This window comes from Solea solea, chromosome 7 (genome assembly GCF_958295425.1).
Source record: "Solea solea chromosome 7, fSolSol10.1, whole genome shotgun sequence".
Classification (NCBI taxonomy): domain Eukaryota; kingdom Metazoa; phylum Chordata; class Actinopteri; order Pleuronectiformes; family Soleidae; genus Solea; species Solea solea.
In genome coordinates, this window is record NC_081140.1 from 24,105,664 (window position 1) to 24,122,334 (window position 16,671).

The 16,671-nt window shown below is 42.8% G+C and overlaps 1 protein-coding gene across 4 annotated transcripts in view; it reads left to right on the forward strand.

Moving 5' to 3' along the window:
* Window positions 1–16,671, forward strand: part of tiam1b (TIAM Rac1 associated GEF 1b) — a 47,539-nt gene that overhangs the window by 24,018 nt on the left and 6,850 nt on the right. For 3 of the 4 annotated variants that reach the window (XM_058633747.1, XM_058633746.1, XM_058633748.1), the window contains 14 exons: window positions 729–813; window positions 908–1,826; window positions 2,770–3,226; window positions 3,596–3,768; window positions 3,918–4,142; window positions 4,972–5,157; window positions 6,857–7,003; window positions 7,421–7,495; window positions 7,729–7,899; window positions 8,783–8,887; window positions 9,280–9,361; window positions 9,604–9,690; window positions 10,462–10,674; window positions 11,782–11,879. In XM_058633747.1, coding sequence (XP_058489730.1) covers window positions 918–1,826; window positions 2,770–3,226; window positions 3,596–3,768; window positions 3,918–4,142; window positions 4,972–5,157; window positions 6,857–7,003; window positions 7,421–7,495; window positions 7,729–7,899; window positions 8,783–8,887; window positions 9,280–9,361; window positions 9,604–9,690; window positions 10,462–10,674; window positions 11,782–11,879 — 2,928 coding nt within the window. In that variant the 5' untranslated portion in view covers window positions 729–813; window positions 908–917. Of the gene's footprint in view, window positions 1–728; window positions 814–907; window positions 1,827–2,769; window positions 3,227–3,595; window positions 3,769–3,917; window positions 4,143–4,971; window positions 5,158–6,856; window positions 7,004–7,420; window positions 7,496–7,728; window positions 7,900–8,782; window positions 8,888–9,279; window positions 9,362–9,603; window positions 9,691–10,461; window positions 10,675–11,781; window positions 11,880–14,476; window positions 14,522–16,671 lie in introns of all 4 variants that reach the window. The other variant, XM_058633749.1, reaches the window with a different exon arrangement.

A 16,671-nucleotide genomic window follows, 5' to 3' on the forward strand; every position in this document is an offset into this window, starting at 1 on the left:
TCTCTCAGTTCTCTAATGGACAAGGTTGTGCCTGAGAACAGACAATCGCGGCACGACAACAGAGATGGTTCACTTCAGCTTTGAATAACTCGTGTTCACTCAGGCTGTCATTACATCCCCTCCACTTCACAAAGCTCTTAACAATGTTGAAAGGAACTGCGAGTGGATCACTTCCTCTGTCACACTATGACGGTGCTGTGTGTCCATCCATCAGTTTCTTGATTAAGTGCATGTTAGTCTTGTTGCTTTAGATGTCTTCACTGTTTGTCGCCAACAGTAGTCCTTTTTAAATACACTTGTGCCTTTATCTGGTTAGAGACAGTAAAGCGAAAACAGGACGGGAGTAGTTAGAGTAAAGGTGTGGGAGTCAGTCCAGTAAACCAGCTGCTCAAGGTGTGTCATCTATGTGGTACGTGCCCCACCTGGATGCTCCAAAAGTGATGGATGGTTAAAAGGTTAAAAAGAGCTTTTTTAAGAAATACTTTGATACAATCACAGGTTGTATTTGTTCTTTCTTTTTTCATCAGTGAAGCAGTTTAAGAGGAAATACAATCATGCAGTGTTTCCCTCCGCACCCTCAGCATCCTGTTTCTATGTACACAAAGTACACACCACTTTACAGCTGCATACTTATTTTATATGACCCTGTATTTGATTGAATTGAATATTGAAAGCACACATGCCACATTTTTAATGATTTTTTCTTTTTCTTGGATGTCTGTTTTCAGAGTTTTGTGGATTGAACCAGCAGCCCAAGGACCAAACACTGAAGATCCAGCGAGCAAACAAAATGAAATCTTTGCAAACTTGCAGGTATACCTACGCACAGAAACAGATCTGTCATTCATTGTCTTAACACCTATGTGGCCGTATATTTGAATTATTAATTTGTTCCTCTTCTGTTCAGCGTCTGAATCATGGGGAATGTCGAGAGTCAGATTGGGGACCACGGCCTCTATGGTAATGAGCGTGGCTATTTGTCACGCAAACACATGTCCCGGTCTCTTCGCATCTCCAACAAGCAGTCTAGACGCCCTCGACATGCCTCATCTGGGAAAATAGAGCACAGAAACTCTGAGACAAGCACGCGCTCAAGTAGCACCCCCAGCATCCCACAATCCCTAGCAGACCATGGCCTGGAACCCTTCAATGAGACAAACATCCTCCCAGACTTTGGAAGCCCCATTTGGGTGGATCGTGTGGCCATGAACCTGCGACCCGTGTCCTTCCACAATGACCTGGCCAATCCGTCCGTGCACATGAATGCAATGCACATAACTCTACCCGGGCCCACCGCAGAGGAGGCGCAGGAGGATGTTTACACAGGGGAGGTAACTTACCTGCAGAAAACCCGAGAGGGCACCAAAGAGACAATCGTCTTCAAAAAGAAAAGGTCCAAGTCTGCAGACATGTGGCGGGATGACAGCCTGGAGTTCTCCCTGTCAGACCTCAGCCAAGAGCAGCTGACCAGCACAGAAGAAATCATAGACACAGCCAATGAGAGAGACTTTACTGACTGTGAGGGAAACTTGCAGTCCAGCCCCACAGACTCTACGGACAGGGCAAACTCTTTGGAAGAGCTGTACAGGCAGAAGAGCCCAGCCCGCAGGCAACCCCATGGCCGCTATGCCAAGTGGCACAATGCCAACAGGGCTGTCAGGGAGGGAGAGGACGATAAGATGCTTTCCCCATCAGAGGAGGACGGCAACAGTTACAGTGCATTTACTCTTCCCTGCAGGCGTTCCCACTGCCTGTCTGAAGGCCTGAACAGCCACCAAGCCGCCATGTGTGCCAGTATGCAGGGCAAGAGGGCGCAGACTATACAGGTAAGATGATGCTTGGAGAAAGTGTTACACATTTCATTCACATGTGTATGTAAACGGTGCGTTCATGCTTGTTTAATACTCCTAAAGTTGAACTGTTAGAGCTCTGTCATGGTGCTTTTGTGCTTCTAGGATAGAGAATTGAAAGCTGTGCAGAATTTTAATGCAGCCTGGTGGCATCACCAATAAGACAGCAACCCTCCCCATTTACCCCTGCCCCCCCCCCCCCCCCCCCCCCCATTGCTTCTGAGCATTTCCTGTGCTGCTTTCACTTCATAGAAGCTGCTGAAATGGATTAAGTGTAAAAAAAAACAAAAAACGAAAAAGCATCTAGTGTCAAGGGAGCGATGTGCTGTTTCTTGATGAAACTGTTTTTGTCTTCGGGGAGAAGACTGCAATAATGGGGGGGGGTTGCAGAGCTTAAAGTTACTCCCCGTTTGAAATGCCTCGGTCTTTTGTTATGATAATGAGAAGGAGGCCTGTGCAAGAGTGTAACAGTAAAACGTGGATGGTGGCCCTGTCACTGCGGGGCACCATCAGCCCTGGTGAATGGGGCTCTGAAGCGCATGATTAGGTCATGTGACCACGCGGAGATACCAAGTTCAGTGTTGCCCCCTTCATCTCCCAGGAGCATTTGGCCATGTGGGTAGGAGAGGGCAGACCCTCTGGTGCCACAGGGAGGGCAGGCTGTACTCACACAGTGCTAAGCACTTTGCTGTGAGTAATTAAGTTTGAGGAGACTCTCAGGAGTAAGCAACCCATGGAGACTTGTTAGACCTTTGCATGCGGTTTTTGCAACATACTTGCCTCACAAGAGTGGCTCCATCATGGATCTATAGACACAGCTTTGTTGTCAGTCAATATAGGAATTGTTGCGGACTGGCTGTCTTGTCAGTGATGACAAAAACGTGGTCCTTACCTGTCTTGTTCTTCCAACGCGATGCAGGATGTCACAGCTGGGGAGGGCAGCGAGTACGAGGACAGCGGTATCGATGGCGTGACGGTGGAACCACAGCACCAGTCCAGACGCTACAAGACCATGTCGGCATCCTTCTCCGTGAGCTCAGCGCACGGGAGGAGCATGTTCGCCGGCAGCGACAGTGGCAGCAGCAGCGGCGGAGGGCCCAGCGAGTGCGTGCAGGGCGTCTACGAGAACTTCCGCCAGGAGCTGGAGATGAGTTCCTGCCAGACGGAGAGTGTGGAAGAGGCTGGGTCTGCCTTAAGTGATGAGCAGAGCACCATGAGCTCCGCCTACCAGTCTGACCCGTTGCTCAGTGTCGCTCAGGGAATGGTGCGGAAAGCTGGCAGGCTCGCCGTCAAGAACTTCCTCGTACACAAAAAGAACAAGAAAGTGGAGTCAGCCACAAAGCGCAAGTGGAAGAGTTACTGGGTTTCCCTCAAAGGTTTGTTTCTTTCTCACTGTGTCCAAACTTTTTTCCCCATACTCTCAGCAAAATGCTAAAACACCATCAAAAGCACGCTGTGTTGGCAGATCTGTACTGACACTAACATACAGTTGCCAATGCACAAATGCTTATATTATAATTAACCTCAACAAAGTAAAACAAGCTTTAAGCATCAGTTGTTTTTTTACCCTTTGACTGGGCATGAAATCAAATCAACTGATCCTGATTGCTCCTCTCTAAGTCGAGCCATGCTGCACTTCTTAATGTTGGCCACTGGAGAGCAGAATTAAATTGCTTAAGTGAATCTGGCATTTAGGAAATTAGAAATTAGGACCAGGAAGTAACTGTTTGTGTTTGGTTTTCCAGGTTGCACTCTGTTCTTTTACGAGACTGATGGCGGTTTAGGTATCGACAACAGTAGTATTCCCAAACATGCCATCTGGGTGGAGAACAGTATTGTTCAGGCTGTACCAGAGCATCCCAAAAAGGACTTTGTGTTCTGTCTCAGCAACTCCCTGGGAGATGCTTTTCTGTTCCAGGTGAGAAAATGCTTTCATGTCATCTGAGAAAGAGAAGTCGATCACATTCACAAAATAGCTAATCATCACAGGAAAAGCGAATAAAGATCTTTATATTTAGACTGGGAAGGAGTTGCTGTTTAACCTCTGACTTTTCTGTCCCCACGCAGACCTGCAGCCAGACGGAGCTGGAGAACTGGATCACAGCCATCCACTCAGCATGTGCCACTGCTGTCGCCCGCCAGCACCACAGAGAGGACACGGTCCGGCTGCTGCGCGCTGAGATGAAAAAGCTTGAGCAGAAGATCGACATGGACGAGAAGATGAAGAAGATGGGAGACATGCAACTGTCTGCCGTCACTGACACCAAGAAGAGAAAGACGATCCTGGATCAAGTAGGTTTTTATTCTTGTTTCTCGTTTCTATTGTCTTCCTATAAGTCTGGAGATTTGTGTGACTGTTTGTTTGAGAAAGTTTGAGAAGGACTTGTGATTTTGCTTCTCTGAGGAAAAACAAACTGTAAAACACTTTAGGTTACATATGTAAACTGGTTTAGGTTTGTTTAGTGCCACAAATGTAAGATATACAAAGAATCAACATAAGGGAATTAACAACGGATCTCAGGGGGATCATCCACTAGAGGCTGCTGATGCCACACACCAAACGGCCATCAGACTGTTTTTTTTTTACCTCATATTCACTTGGCACCAGTCGACCAGCTTCCATTTTCTCAATTGGCTGTAAAGCTTGTATTGTCTTTAATGGGTTTGTTTACAAAGAAGGGGGATCAAATGGCTTTGTTTGGTCAGTTAGGTAGAGCCTGGTTGTGTTTGGCAGTGTTAGGTTTCACATTGTGCAGAGCAGAATGGATGTAGGCCTGCTCCTCAGAAAGCTGCAACACTCCCAGCCTCTCTCTGCCAGAGGAATGCGCAGTATTGTCTCTCTCATCTCTGGGCTACTTGGCAGTGATACAGAGCCATGATGCTGGCCGGCCGCCTCTTCAAAACACCACTGCAGGACCGTGACTGGACTGGGAGGAGACAGCACAGTGAATGATCATAATGTCCTGCTCTATTGCCCCAGCAAACATCAAACCATTAGTCACCGATTGGCACAGTTTAGTGACAAAGCTTCTCGGAGAGTGAGATTCTCCATCTTGTGGCCTGAAATTGACAATCAGCCTCGATGCACAATTAATTGGACGTGTCCCTCTCACAATTACAGATCTTCCTTTGGGAGCAGAACCTGGAACAGTTTCACATGGATCTGTTCCGCTTCAGGTGCTACCTGGCCAGCCTGCAGGGAGGAGAGCTGCCCAACCCAAAACGCCTCCTGGCCTTTGCCTCCCGCCCCACCAAGCTGGCAATGGGCCGACTGGGTATTTTCTCAGTCTCTTCCTTCCACGCATTGGTAAATGTCCCCCCTTTTGTTCTTGTAATTTTCTTTATTTATTGTTTTTTAATAATATGTGGGACCAATGACTAGATCAGGTATCAGGTAGGACCAGTAAATACTACTCAGAAGAAAAAATTCATCATGAAAATGGATTTCAGTTATGATAGTGACGATTACGTGAAATCTACATCTTTTTGTTCCCAGCTGATAGTGAAGTTGTGATAGCTAAGAACCATGCAGGAAGTGAACACGGATAATTATTTTATGCAGTGTCGTAAAACAAAAAATGCTACGGTAGTGTGGATGGCAGGTCTATCTGAAGCAGAGATTATGCATTTTTAAATGAAAACCAAGTAGTATGGAAGAAGCCTGACACTGATGTATGTCGAGGTAGTCATTTTTAATAATCTGCCTCAATTAATCTTCTAGTTATATTTCAAATGACAAATTTGTGTTCTCTGTTTTACTTGTTTTTGGGCCAAAAAAATCTACCCTGATTTTTAAAAATCAGCATTAGCCATAAAAAAAAAAACTATATCAGTTTACCGCTCATTGTATAGATTAAACATTATGTTCACCTTATGAAGGTCTCTTTGAATTTAAGCAAAGCAAAATATATTTTTAAAAAATCAACTCTGTATGTTCAGTAGAGGCGAGCGTGCTATAAACGCCTCACGCCACCTCTGCACTCATTCTCTTTTTATGTCCTGTCGATGTTTCCTCAGCCCTTTTCAGAACTAGTGTGCATGCAGTTATTCAGGGAGACGGAGATGAGTAAATAAACACGGAATCAAAGTGAAGCAAAGATAAAATAAGAGGAGGACAGAGGCGTTAAAGTGTCTTCTGTTTGACATGCTGCACTGCGTTGGCAGAGACGTGAGAGAATAGTTTCTCATTGATTCCTCTAAAAATCAGTGGGATGTTTCCCTGCACTACAAGTACTTTTAGCCGTGGAGTGCACAAACCTAGTGCAGCAGTGTCGGAAACAGGTGCCCCGCCCTTTGAGAGCCAGTTGTATTGTCTAACATAGCATATTTTCTCTCTTGCTTCTCTGCACATGAGTAGCTCAAAAAAGCCAGGTTGTGTCATTTTGTCCACTGCTCATGTGTGAAGCTCTAAATCTGTATGTACTGTAAGCTATTTATCACAGTGACGTCCACGTGACCAACTCGTCCGACCACATCGGTCAGTAAAGGACAAGTTATTGTAGCATCAGTGTGGTGTCTTCTTCATAGTTTATTATGCCTATGGACCCACAAGCAAGGGTATCTACTGATACCGATATCAGTCCAATACAGTTGTTTTGCAACGTTTAAACTCCTAAGCGGTAAATAACACACACTGCTGATGCATCACTTCCCCATAAAAAGTCATTTCAAATACAGTAATGCTCCAGCTCTAGAGAAACACAACTTTTTTACGGTATTGAAGTAATTATTTGATCAGATTTCATGTTATACCCCCGATATCTGATCCAGTGATTTTGCAGTGATTATCACCCCTTCCCTACTTAGGGAAAACACATTGCTCGTAAAGAGTTTTTCCTAGTATTCATGTCACTTTAAATTATATTTTTTTCTTTTTATGGCCCACATAAGGCTCTCATACAGTGTATGTCTGACTATTGACTGGCATCCAACATTTGGATCTGAGGACAAACTGAATGTTGGTGCGATTTAGCCGCATGGTTCTGACTAAGCTGATGTTTTTGCAGGTGGCGGCACGCACAGAGACTGGAGTGCGGCGACGGGCACATGCCATGTCTCGCTCCTGCAGCAAGCGCAAGAGCAGGTTCTCCTCGCTCTGGGGTCTGGACACTACTTCGAAGAAAAAGACAAAAGCCCATCCCACTATCACCCAGGTATGTGACGTTTTTCCATTCACAAACCTTTACCCATGTTCCAACAGGTCAATAACCCATTTAATCCCTGGTTTAACAAGGTTTTTCACCTAAGGGAATGTGTTTGTTTGGCTTGTTATCAGCTTTGGCGCCGATCCCCATCTGTTAGTCCTGACTGAAGAATTATGGAATAGCTGTTGGCATTAATTCTTATTTTTTTTTTTTTAAACTTAAACTTGCTTTGTGGTGTTTTAAGTCACACACAGGGTGGATCAACCACTGGGAATGGATATAGCGTTAATAGTCTTTAGCAGCTTCATCTGGGTTTAAAAATACAGTAGAAACTTCTGTTTTCTGTTTACTAACATGTCCTTCACAATTCTGCTAAATCTGTGACTACATCTTATTCTTTTTTCAATCCTCTTTTCAAACATGCAGGTCTTTGCTGATGGCAGTGATTCAGTGAACCAGCCTGTAGATGGCACACATTTTAATCCTACTACGGAACACAGAGTAAGGAGGATTTGTTCATTCTGTTTTTGAAGGCCACTGTACTTCTGTTTAATTGACACAGTAAATATGCCACAGTGTAGAATTCAACACTTGTTCTACACAGAAATATAAACCAGGCACCAGCAGTGTTTGTGCAGTAATGCTCATCCTGCTTTGTTTTGTTGTGGATTGAAAGAAATGTTGCTGTTGTATCACATTTTAAGTGAAGGCCCGTCATTGTCTTTCGTTCAAAGAAAAATGAGGAGGGAACTGTGAAAAGTCTTCCACGGCCCAGCACAGAGAGTGACATCTGGGTCCCTGACCACCTGACCCCCTCCTGGGTGTGTCTGCCAAATGACCAGCCGGTACTAGCCATCATCCAACCAGGGGAATCTGCACTGGGTGTTCTCGAAACCATCTGCAAGGTAAAAACTCCCACGATCAAATGACCTTTCCTAAGTGCGTGTCTGAAAGCAGTTATTGACATGAATATGTGCCAGGAGACACAGATTCCCTACCTGACCTGTTCTCGGACAGGAATTCAGAAATGATTGTCAGGCTGGGTCAGGTTCAGTCACACCAATTGACATGGCAATTTCAAGTTCTTTTTAGTGAAACATCATGCAGAATAGTGTGAATCTAAATTACTTTTTCCCAACTGTATTATTGAAAATACAGTGTAAACATTTAGTAAATTGACAGTAAAGTGACAAGTAGAAGCTGACCTAGTGTTTCTGTTTAGATTTGGGGTTTACTATTTACCAAGCACATTGAATGCAACACAGACTATTAAAGCCATCCATTGTGGATGTTATCCTTCACCTACACAACAACTAAAAATAAACCACAGTGGTTGGATTGTATAAATAGTTTGTCAGCTGTTACAGTTCAACAAGAACTAATAAAGAAGGACTGATTGTTGTCAATGGTGAGCCTGGAGCGGCTGGTGATAATTCATAAAGAAAGTGTGTTACTTTTGTGGTTTGCCAACAAACATAAGTAAAGGCTAACAACCACTAATCACTAGTGTGACAGTCAGAGTTCACTTCAGCTTACCCTAACCGTGTTGGTTATTTGTTGGGCTCAGAATAAGAATAAGGTGTCAGGTTTTGTCAATATTCTCTCGGACTCTGTCTACAAACAAATGTGGCCAGAGATGCAGATAATGTAAGAAGTGTGTCTGGCCTTTCATAGCTGTAGTCAGAAAGATGAGGAGCAAAGTTTGACGTTGTTATGGGAAAATAAAAAATTCAGTGCTTTGATGCTGGATAAAAGTCTTCCTTCCGTCTCTCTACCTTCATCTTACAGGCTCACCAGCTCGACCCCATCAAGCACTACCTGCGACTCAAGTTCCTGATTGAAAACAAAGTGCAATTCTACATCCCTAAACCAGAGGAGGACATATGCGACTTGGTATGAAACGACGTGATTTTGCTTCATATTGTCCCTCATTCGCTTGTCAAGGAGCAACAAAAGCTCCAGAAGAAGCACAGTGGGCTGAATACTGCAGACATAAGACCATGCTGTGCGGAGAATTATTAATACATCTTGTGCTTTTATCCTTGATCTGATCTCGGATGTTATTTACACATAAATGTATTCATGATAATCCATGCTATGAAAATATTTGTAGTGACTTTTTAATGGAATCATGACTCGACACTTGCCGGAGCTGCTTTGTCTAGAAATACAGAAAGTTAATGGTGTGTTTCCGGGCTGTCAATAACCCGCCCACCAGAATATGAATAAGAGAGGCTATTGTTTTTCGTCATTTATATAACTTCTTTCTTTTGTATTCTCTGCAGCTCTACAAGGAAATTGAGCTCTTCTCCAAGATAACAAAAGTAATCCAGTTTGACAGGGATGAATCCTGCATGATTGGTTACGGTAGGAACATCCTTTTATTTTATTTTTTTTTTTTAAATTATCCAGTGTAGTTTCTTTAAGATTTATAATTATTGTAATTAATATGATTTTGATTTCTGTTGTGGAGTCCATGTCAGATTCCATGTGTGGTGCTATTATAGGACAAGCTAAAATCCGAACATTCCTATTTGTTCTGCACAAATCCATCTGTTTTATATAAGAGTCCTCTTCTCACCACTGGGTCTCCTCTCTTCCTCCTCCAGGTTTCTCCATTTCAGTGGTGGAGGAGGATGGAGTGCAGCAGCTCTACATCACTGATGTGAAGGCGGGTGGATTAGCCTTCGCCAAAGGTTCATTACCCCTCATTTCCATCAAATGAACTGCCCTCACAGACTCGGTGTCACTGCACTGATGAGAATAAAACAGCGTTAGCAGTCCCTCTGTATTATCACATGTGTTTTTTTGAAAATGCTGCAGTTTTCCCTCGAGGTTAATGGGCATATTTACAGTGTCAATTCAGAGATGCATTGGTGAATGTTTATTAAAACGGTAGGGGATGTTTCGTAGAAGACCACAGTTCTCAAGGACATTGGTTGCTATAATCATAACCTCGTTGGCCTTAGTGGAGGATGATTGTGAATAAAACCCACTGCAGCTTTTTCACATTGGCTATGTTAAACTTCAGGGATGGATAAATGATGTCGGCATATGCTGGAGTTTTTTTAAAGAGGAGGCAGAGCTCATGGATACCAAATACCTATACCCACAACTAATAATTATTGGCATCATTATTTACTTATATTTCCTCAATTAATTGGTTAATTATTAATTAATTGTAGAGAAATGATAAAACAAAATGTCAACGGCTGTTTCTGTAAACTCTAATTCAGGTATTCAGTTTATTGTCAAATGGTGAAAAGGACTGTATATAACAATGGTATGTAATGTAAACAATGGTCCCTATAGTCTTGATCTTGATTTTCTTGTAATCTTAATTCATATTTTAAGTGACATTTAATCATCACTGAAATTGAGATAAATTGTAAGTCATCTCACCCAGTGCATGGAGGCCTGACAAGCAGTTCATTGAATCATAACCGATTGTGTTTCCTGCTCCCCAGGTCTAAATGCAGGGGACGAAATCCTCCAGCTGAATGGAAAAGCATCGCACAGTCTCAACTTCTCTGACATGAAGGCGGCGTTCTCGAAAGCGTCGCTGGCATTGACAGTCAACACCCTGCCTTCTGTGGACCGCCGTCAGCTGTGCTATGTGCCACCGCGCCGCTCCGATGAAGAGGAAGATCTCTACACGGACATCTTCTCCCAGAGTCAAGGTGAAACTAACAAGCAGTTGCAGTTCTTCAGGATGTTTTCGTTTCCCTTAAACATCTAAAGCGTCAATTGCAGAAATCTGACACGTAGCCTTTACTGAAAGGTTTAACATCAAATCTCTTGCTCCCTAAAAATCATGTTGTGTATTTAAACTCGGCAGCTCTTTAATCACCTCATATTAAATACTAAATAAACATGAGATAAATTAGACAAATCACAAGGTCTTATTTTTCTTTAATTGTGAAAGGAAACATTAAGTGTTTCTGGCTGAATGTTAAGCATGTTGCGTCACCAGCTGCCACCAAATGACTGTTCCAATGTGAAGGATCCTTCAAACTGAATGTACATGGATGTTGGCTGTTAATCCTCAGTGCAGCAGACAGACCCACAATCCTTTGCACATGCTTGCTGGGCTTTGTAAAATGGCGAAAGACAGTGAAGCTAATATAGCATTAGCCCAATTTGCAATATAATAACTTTTTCTGATAAATTTAAATAAATTATATCAAAATAAAGGAAAACCTGTAAATGTAAAGTATCAGTTGACATTAATACTCAGTTACAAACGGCTAACTTTAGCAGTATACTGGCTATGTTTGATAGCACACATCACTGGTTTAGCATGACACATTACAGCGAATAGAAAAGAGTTAGCACATAGCATGGCTTCAGTGTTGGCTCAACTTTTCTTTCAGGTTGTTTCAAGGACGGCTGGTCATTAATTAGTCAGTGTCGCAGGTACCGCACACTTGCTAGCCTGTTCAAATCATTCATTCCCATAATGCCAGAAAGGAGACTTGCCTTGTCTCTGTAGGCACACACTTGGAAGAATTCTTGAATTTGAGGAAGCACTTTTTGTCTTGCAAGTGTCCTGAGAGACGCCAGCTTCAGTTGTATAAATACAGTAAATAGACATTGTTTTAATTATGGAGCACAGCACACTGTCAGGCATGGGCTGCATCCCCTTTAATGGATTAGACTGATAAAACCAGTGTGTTTTTATGTTGAGATCTTTATAAAAATGACATGACGAGGACAGTATTTGCCCCACGTTAATCTGGGATACAATGTTAAATCATGCTCATGCATGTCTATATTTGTGTTTGCAGAGGAGATCCTGGACGACGGGGTGGGTCTGTTGTTGGAGAGCTCGGGAGACAGCCTGGACGACGACTCGGAGATATTCAGCGAGTTTGGTTGCAGCAAAGTATGAGCACCATCTATTTCAAGAGTCTGTTTAATTTAATATCACTACAGTACATTTTTCATCCAATGCGTGGTTGGTTCCTCTGCTTGTTTTCATGTCCTTGTCCTTCACGCATCCTCCACAATTCACTGTTATTATAATGGAGCTTTGGCTGCTTCACAACATCAGTAACCCCCTCACTTTCTCTAGTTAAGGAAAACAGAGCAGTGTTCATGTTCACATTAACCCTTGTGTTAATGCTCTGCTTTAGGTTTTTCCTTTTCTTGGCAAACGCCTGTTTTAGAATAATTAAGTTGCTTTATTTCCACCGTTTTAATTTAAAGGCAGTGATTATTCAAATACAGCCTGTGTAATGATTCATGATAATAATGTTATGGATAGGAGAAAAATCAGCTTAATGAATGTAATGAAAGTCTATGTAGCAGGTGTGTGTGTGGGTGGTGCCTTGTCTTGTGAAGCTCCCGTTCGTATTTTTGAACATTTTTCTTCCTTAGAAGAAGTCTTCTAGGTTTTTTTCTTCCTTAGAAGAAGTCTTCTAGGTTTTTTCTTCCCTTCTCTGGGATTTAGATGGCTGATAATGTGCTGTAAGTGTAAGCGCTGTGAAATTCTTTAAAGCTCAGAAATTAGTGACGATCTAAGACTGTGTCTGAAATTTGGTAACGGCAAATGTGTAATTGGTGATGGAGTTACTGTAAAAGTGAACTTTCACCAGAGAGTTCTTACTATCAGGAGTAGAACAGGTGTCTGGAGTAAAGTTTGATTTCATTTTGTGAGAAGTGAGATAGACTTCTCTGTCGCAACACTAAACACTAAAAGGCAAAAGGAAAAATCTCTCTCTCTCAACAGAACTATGTTGTTGTCAGAGCCAAACACACTGTTAATCTCCATTTCTCAGTTTTTGGGCTCCGAGTACTTGTTGTGGAAAGTGTTTGGCTTCAGTGCTGGTCATTCAGAGCAAGTACTTCTTCCCAGACTCACCACTTCAACTTTCATCTGCCACAGTGAGAAGCAGTTCCTCTTCTCCGTCTCTTCTTCTTTCAGTGGCCTCACAACACTTTTTGCAATCACATCCATCCTGAGCGATTCAACCATAAGTTGACAGGCATGCTCAGTCATCCATCTTTGAGTACAAGTGATTGTACTCTATACTAGAGCTACGGCCCTGTGCCAGTCTGTGCCCAGGGGCCCACTGGCTCAAAATGTGTGTGTGATTCTTTTAGACTAAATGAGTTAGTGGCATACAGTACAGTGATGAGACTGCAGATTGTCACAGACTTCTCCTCTCACTTTCTGTTTCCCAAGCATGTTGGATAACTACAGTGAACTTCACATACAAGAAAGGATCTCACTCTTATTGATTTGCATTGTAATCTTCTGTTTTAAATCATGAAAAGTCCACTCTGGCTGGTTTGTCTGTTCAGGCTGTTGTAGAGACAAGATTGCGGCGGATTCTGTAAAGTGAGGCCCTTGTTGAGAGTAGATGGCTAATTCTAAGGCTACGAAAACCAAGTGCATTTTATTTTAAAGTGATTATACAGTTATATAAACACACTAATGGTAGTGTATTCAATTTATGCCAATAAACTCTCCTAAGTGTTACATATTGGACCATTAAATTGTGAAGGTCTTGGAGCTTTCCCTCTTTTCCCCTCAGGACCTAAATTACAGTCACAACTTTACCAAATCACCGTCTGTAATTGAATTTATTTAGCTTTTTTGTCATGGAGTCTGTACTTAATGGAAAAGAAGGAAATTATTAACTGTAGGAAGGGGACACAGGAAATCCTGACAGCTGTTGCTGGTGCAGGAATCTACTCAGAGATCAGGAACATCTAAATGTGTCTGTAGCTGCAGTTTCTTTTCCTTGACTGCTCTGAGCAAGGGCATTTTCTTGGCACGTGGAAATATCACAGGGAGCACAAGCTTCATTTGATCTGTTATTTACATTCAAATACATCGTTGGCGTACTTGCACACATCCCATTCTCTTCTTTGAAAACCTCTGGCATCCTTTTACTTCCATGCTCATCCTCGTGCAGCTCCCCTTTCCCCCCATCATTATCCCACTGTTCCTGAAATTCTACATTTATATTCTGCTGCGGTCTGGCTCATGCAGCCAATCCTGCTCCACTGCATTCTTGAGGAGGAGACTCCTCCTGCCTTCTCCTCCTGCTCCTTTGCTCCCTCTCTCTCTCTCGCTCTCTCTCCCTGGTCCGGAGGATTATCAAGACTGATTTACAATGCTGCTGGAGTTGGCCAGATCTTCACACTCACACTGTGTGCCTGAGTTGACACAGCATGTAGAGCAAAAAGAGAGAAAACGGCAGAATAGCAGAAACAGAACTACAGCAGACTCGGAAGGGGAGTTGGAAGGCTGCATGTGCTCGTGGGCGGAGAGGAGGAGGCAGAGCAGCTTCACTCATCCTTCATCACAAGCACCACAGCACCTTCTTTTTTCTACGAAAGGAATGAGAAATGAGTTGGAGAGGCACAGTGTAGAGCTGACCCTTTTCCAAGCTTGGAGTCTCATCCTTTCTGGTACATTATCTACCATCTGTCCACCTGCACGTGACTATGTCCATGCTGAAGTGGAGCAAGCATACCAAGCGCTCCTCAGACTCCATCTATGATGTACTTCATCTGGTGAGATTTCTTCTCTTTATCACTTTTCTTGACCTGGCTGGTTATTTCGTTTCTGCAGCCATGGTTGTTGGTTTGCTGCTGCTGTGATTTTTTTTTTTTGTTTTGTTTTACTGAGAGTAAACCACAGTGTTTGTTTCACACCTCCCCTGGCTGCTACAGGCAGACAACAGGAAGCAGTGACTCACCGCTGTGATGCAGAGTTGCCCCCAGAATCGCTGTAGTACTTTACAGGATGCCAAAATAAAGACATGTGCATGTATGAGCGTTTTGCAGGCTTGACCCCACATGACTGGGACTCTTCTGTAACGATCTTCACAAAGAGTTTTCTCTCTTGGCACCTTGAGCTGTAATCCGAGTTTTATCGCACATTCAGAGCAGTTTTTTGCTCCATTATCTGTGCTTTTTTTGGTTGGTTGGGGATGGAAATGTCTCATCTCAGTGTTGCAATGCATGTCTCTCTTATCTACATATTGTTCTTTTCATGTGATGTTGAGGAATCGTCCCCCTGTTCTTTCTTAATTTTCTCCTCCCCGGCCATGTCATGGATTTCCAGGCAACAATGGTGTTAATTAGCTGAGTGATGATCATGACTGATGTCTGTAAACAAGGATAAGCTCAGTTGATAAAGCAGGTATTCTATGGCAGTGGGTACTGCAGAAACCAAAACAGACTGACCGCTGTTATGGCTGCAACTGGAGCGGATTTCGTACCATCTTCTTTTTGCCAGATTGTCTCATGACGATTTGTATTTGTGTAGCCAGATCACTAAGGTTTCCTACCAAGGTACACTGTAACATAAACTGACATTTTTAGAGGAGTCATTAAAAACTATAATAGGTTTAAGGCATTAAAGGGCCTTAAGCTAAATCCCCATAAAATGTCATGAAATATCCATTCTTAGATTTTTAAACTACGCTGCACTCACTAACAAACATATTGACTAAAACATTGATGTGGTCAGCACTGACCTTTGACAAGCTTTATAACGTCTTACTGCTTTTATCAACACAGCACGATGCTTGACCGAGATGTCGTGCCTCACATGTGAATGTGTCCGTCTGTCTGATTGGATAACAATTGACACTGGCAAAGCTGCATGAGAAAATATGACTGTCACAATGTCCTCTCCTCAATCTGCCAGTATTTTTGCCGCCTCACTCCTTCTCTTCATCATTTTACAATTGAAGAAAGGGAAATGCAGCTCAACTACGGTTGCACAAAATGTCTCAAACGTTGTTGTTTTGATGTTCCCAGATGTGGAAATGGGTGATGGAGCAGTAGCCTCAAACTTTAATTAAGATTTATTTTAAATCGGAAACTGATAACGTTCCATCTTCTGTGGCTGTGTGAAAGCTATATCATTACTCTTTTCCCAGAGGAGCCTGTAGGTGTGACGGGATAAATTGCGTCAAGTCTGGAGTATAAAAATTGTTATGTGACCAACTGGAGAGACCTCAGCTCAGCAGTGCAAGTGCTTATATGGCCGTAACAGTTTGTTCTCAGTGACTTTCTCCATTAACTTTTATGTATCATCTACAGAAAAAGGAAATAAGCATGGTGTAAAATGAGTTTTCTCTTTGTGCTGACTCAAGGCATGTGAAATTTCTCCTTTGTTTGCAGTCATGTTAAAGGTAAACTCCCTTTTATTGTTATGGCTGTAGCTGTAGGATGCTGCACACAAAGTATCAGCTTATCTATGTAGGCTGTTTCTGAGTGGGATCTATATTTGTCCTAAATGATAGTCCACAGCACATCATGGCCTGGTCTCCACAGCAACCCCTAGTGTGTGTGGCTGGCCTTGGTTTGTGTGTGTGTATATTTTGATTCTTTGAAAGAGATTAATCATTACACAGAGGAAAATACCAGAAAAAAAGAGGCATGTGGGTGAGAGCAAGAGAGAGCGAGAGAGGTGGGTAGTCATTGTTATGATAGACTGAAAATAGACCAAATCAGTGCAAGCCACTTTTTTTTTTTTGAGAACTGCCTCTTTCCAGGCTCACTCTCTGCACAGTCATGAGACTACGCACATCAGCAGGTAGAAAGTGACACCTGCAAGTCAATATTTGAGGTGCTGATTGGTCTATATTATTCGGGTAAATTGGAGTAACATGTTTAAACCTCCTATTTCTGACCCTCTTCCTTTTGATGCT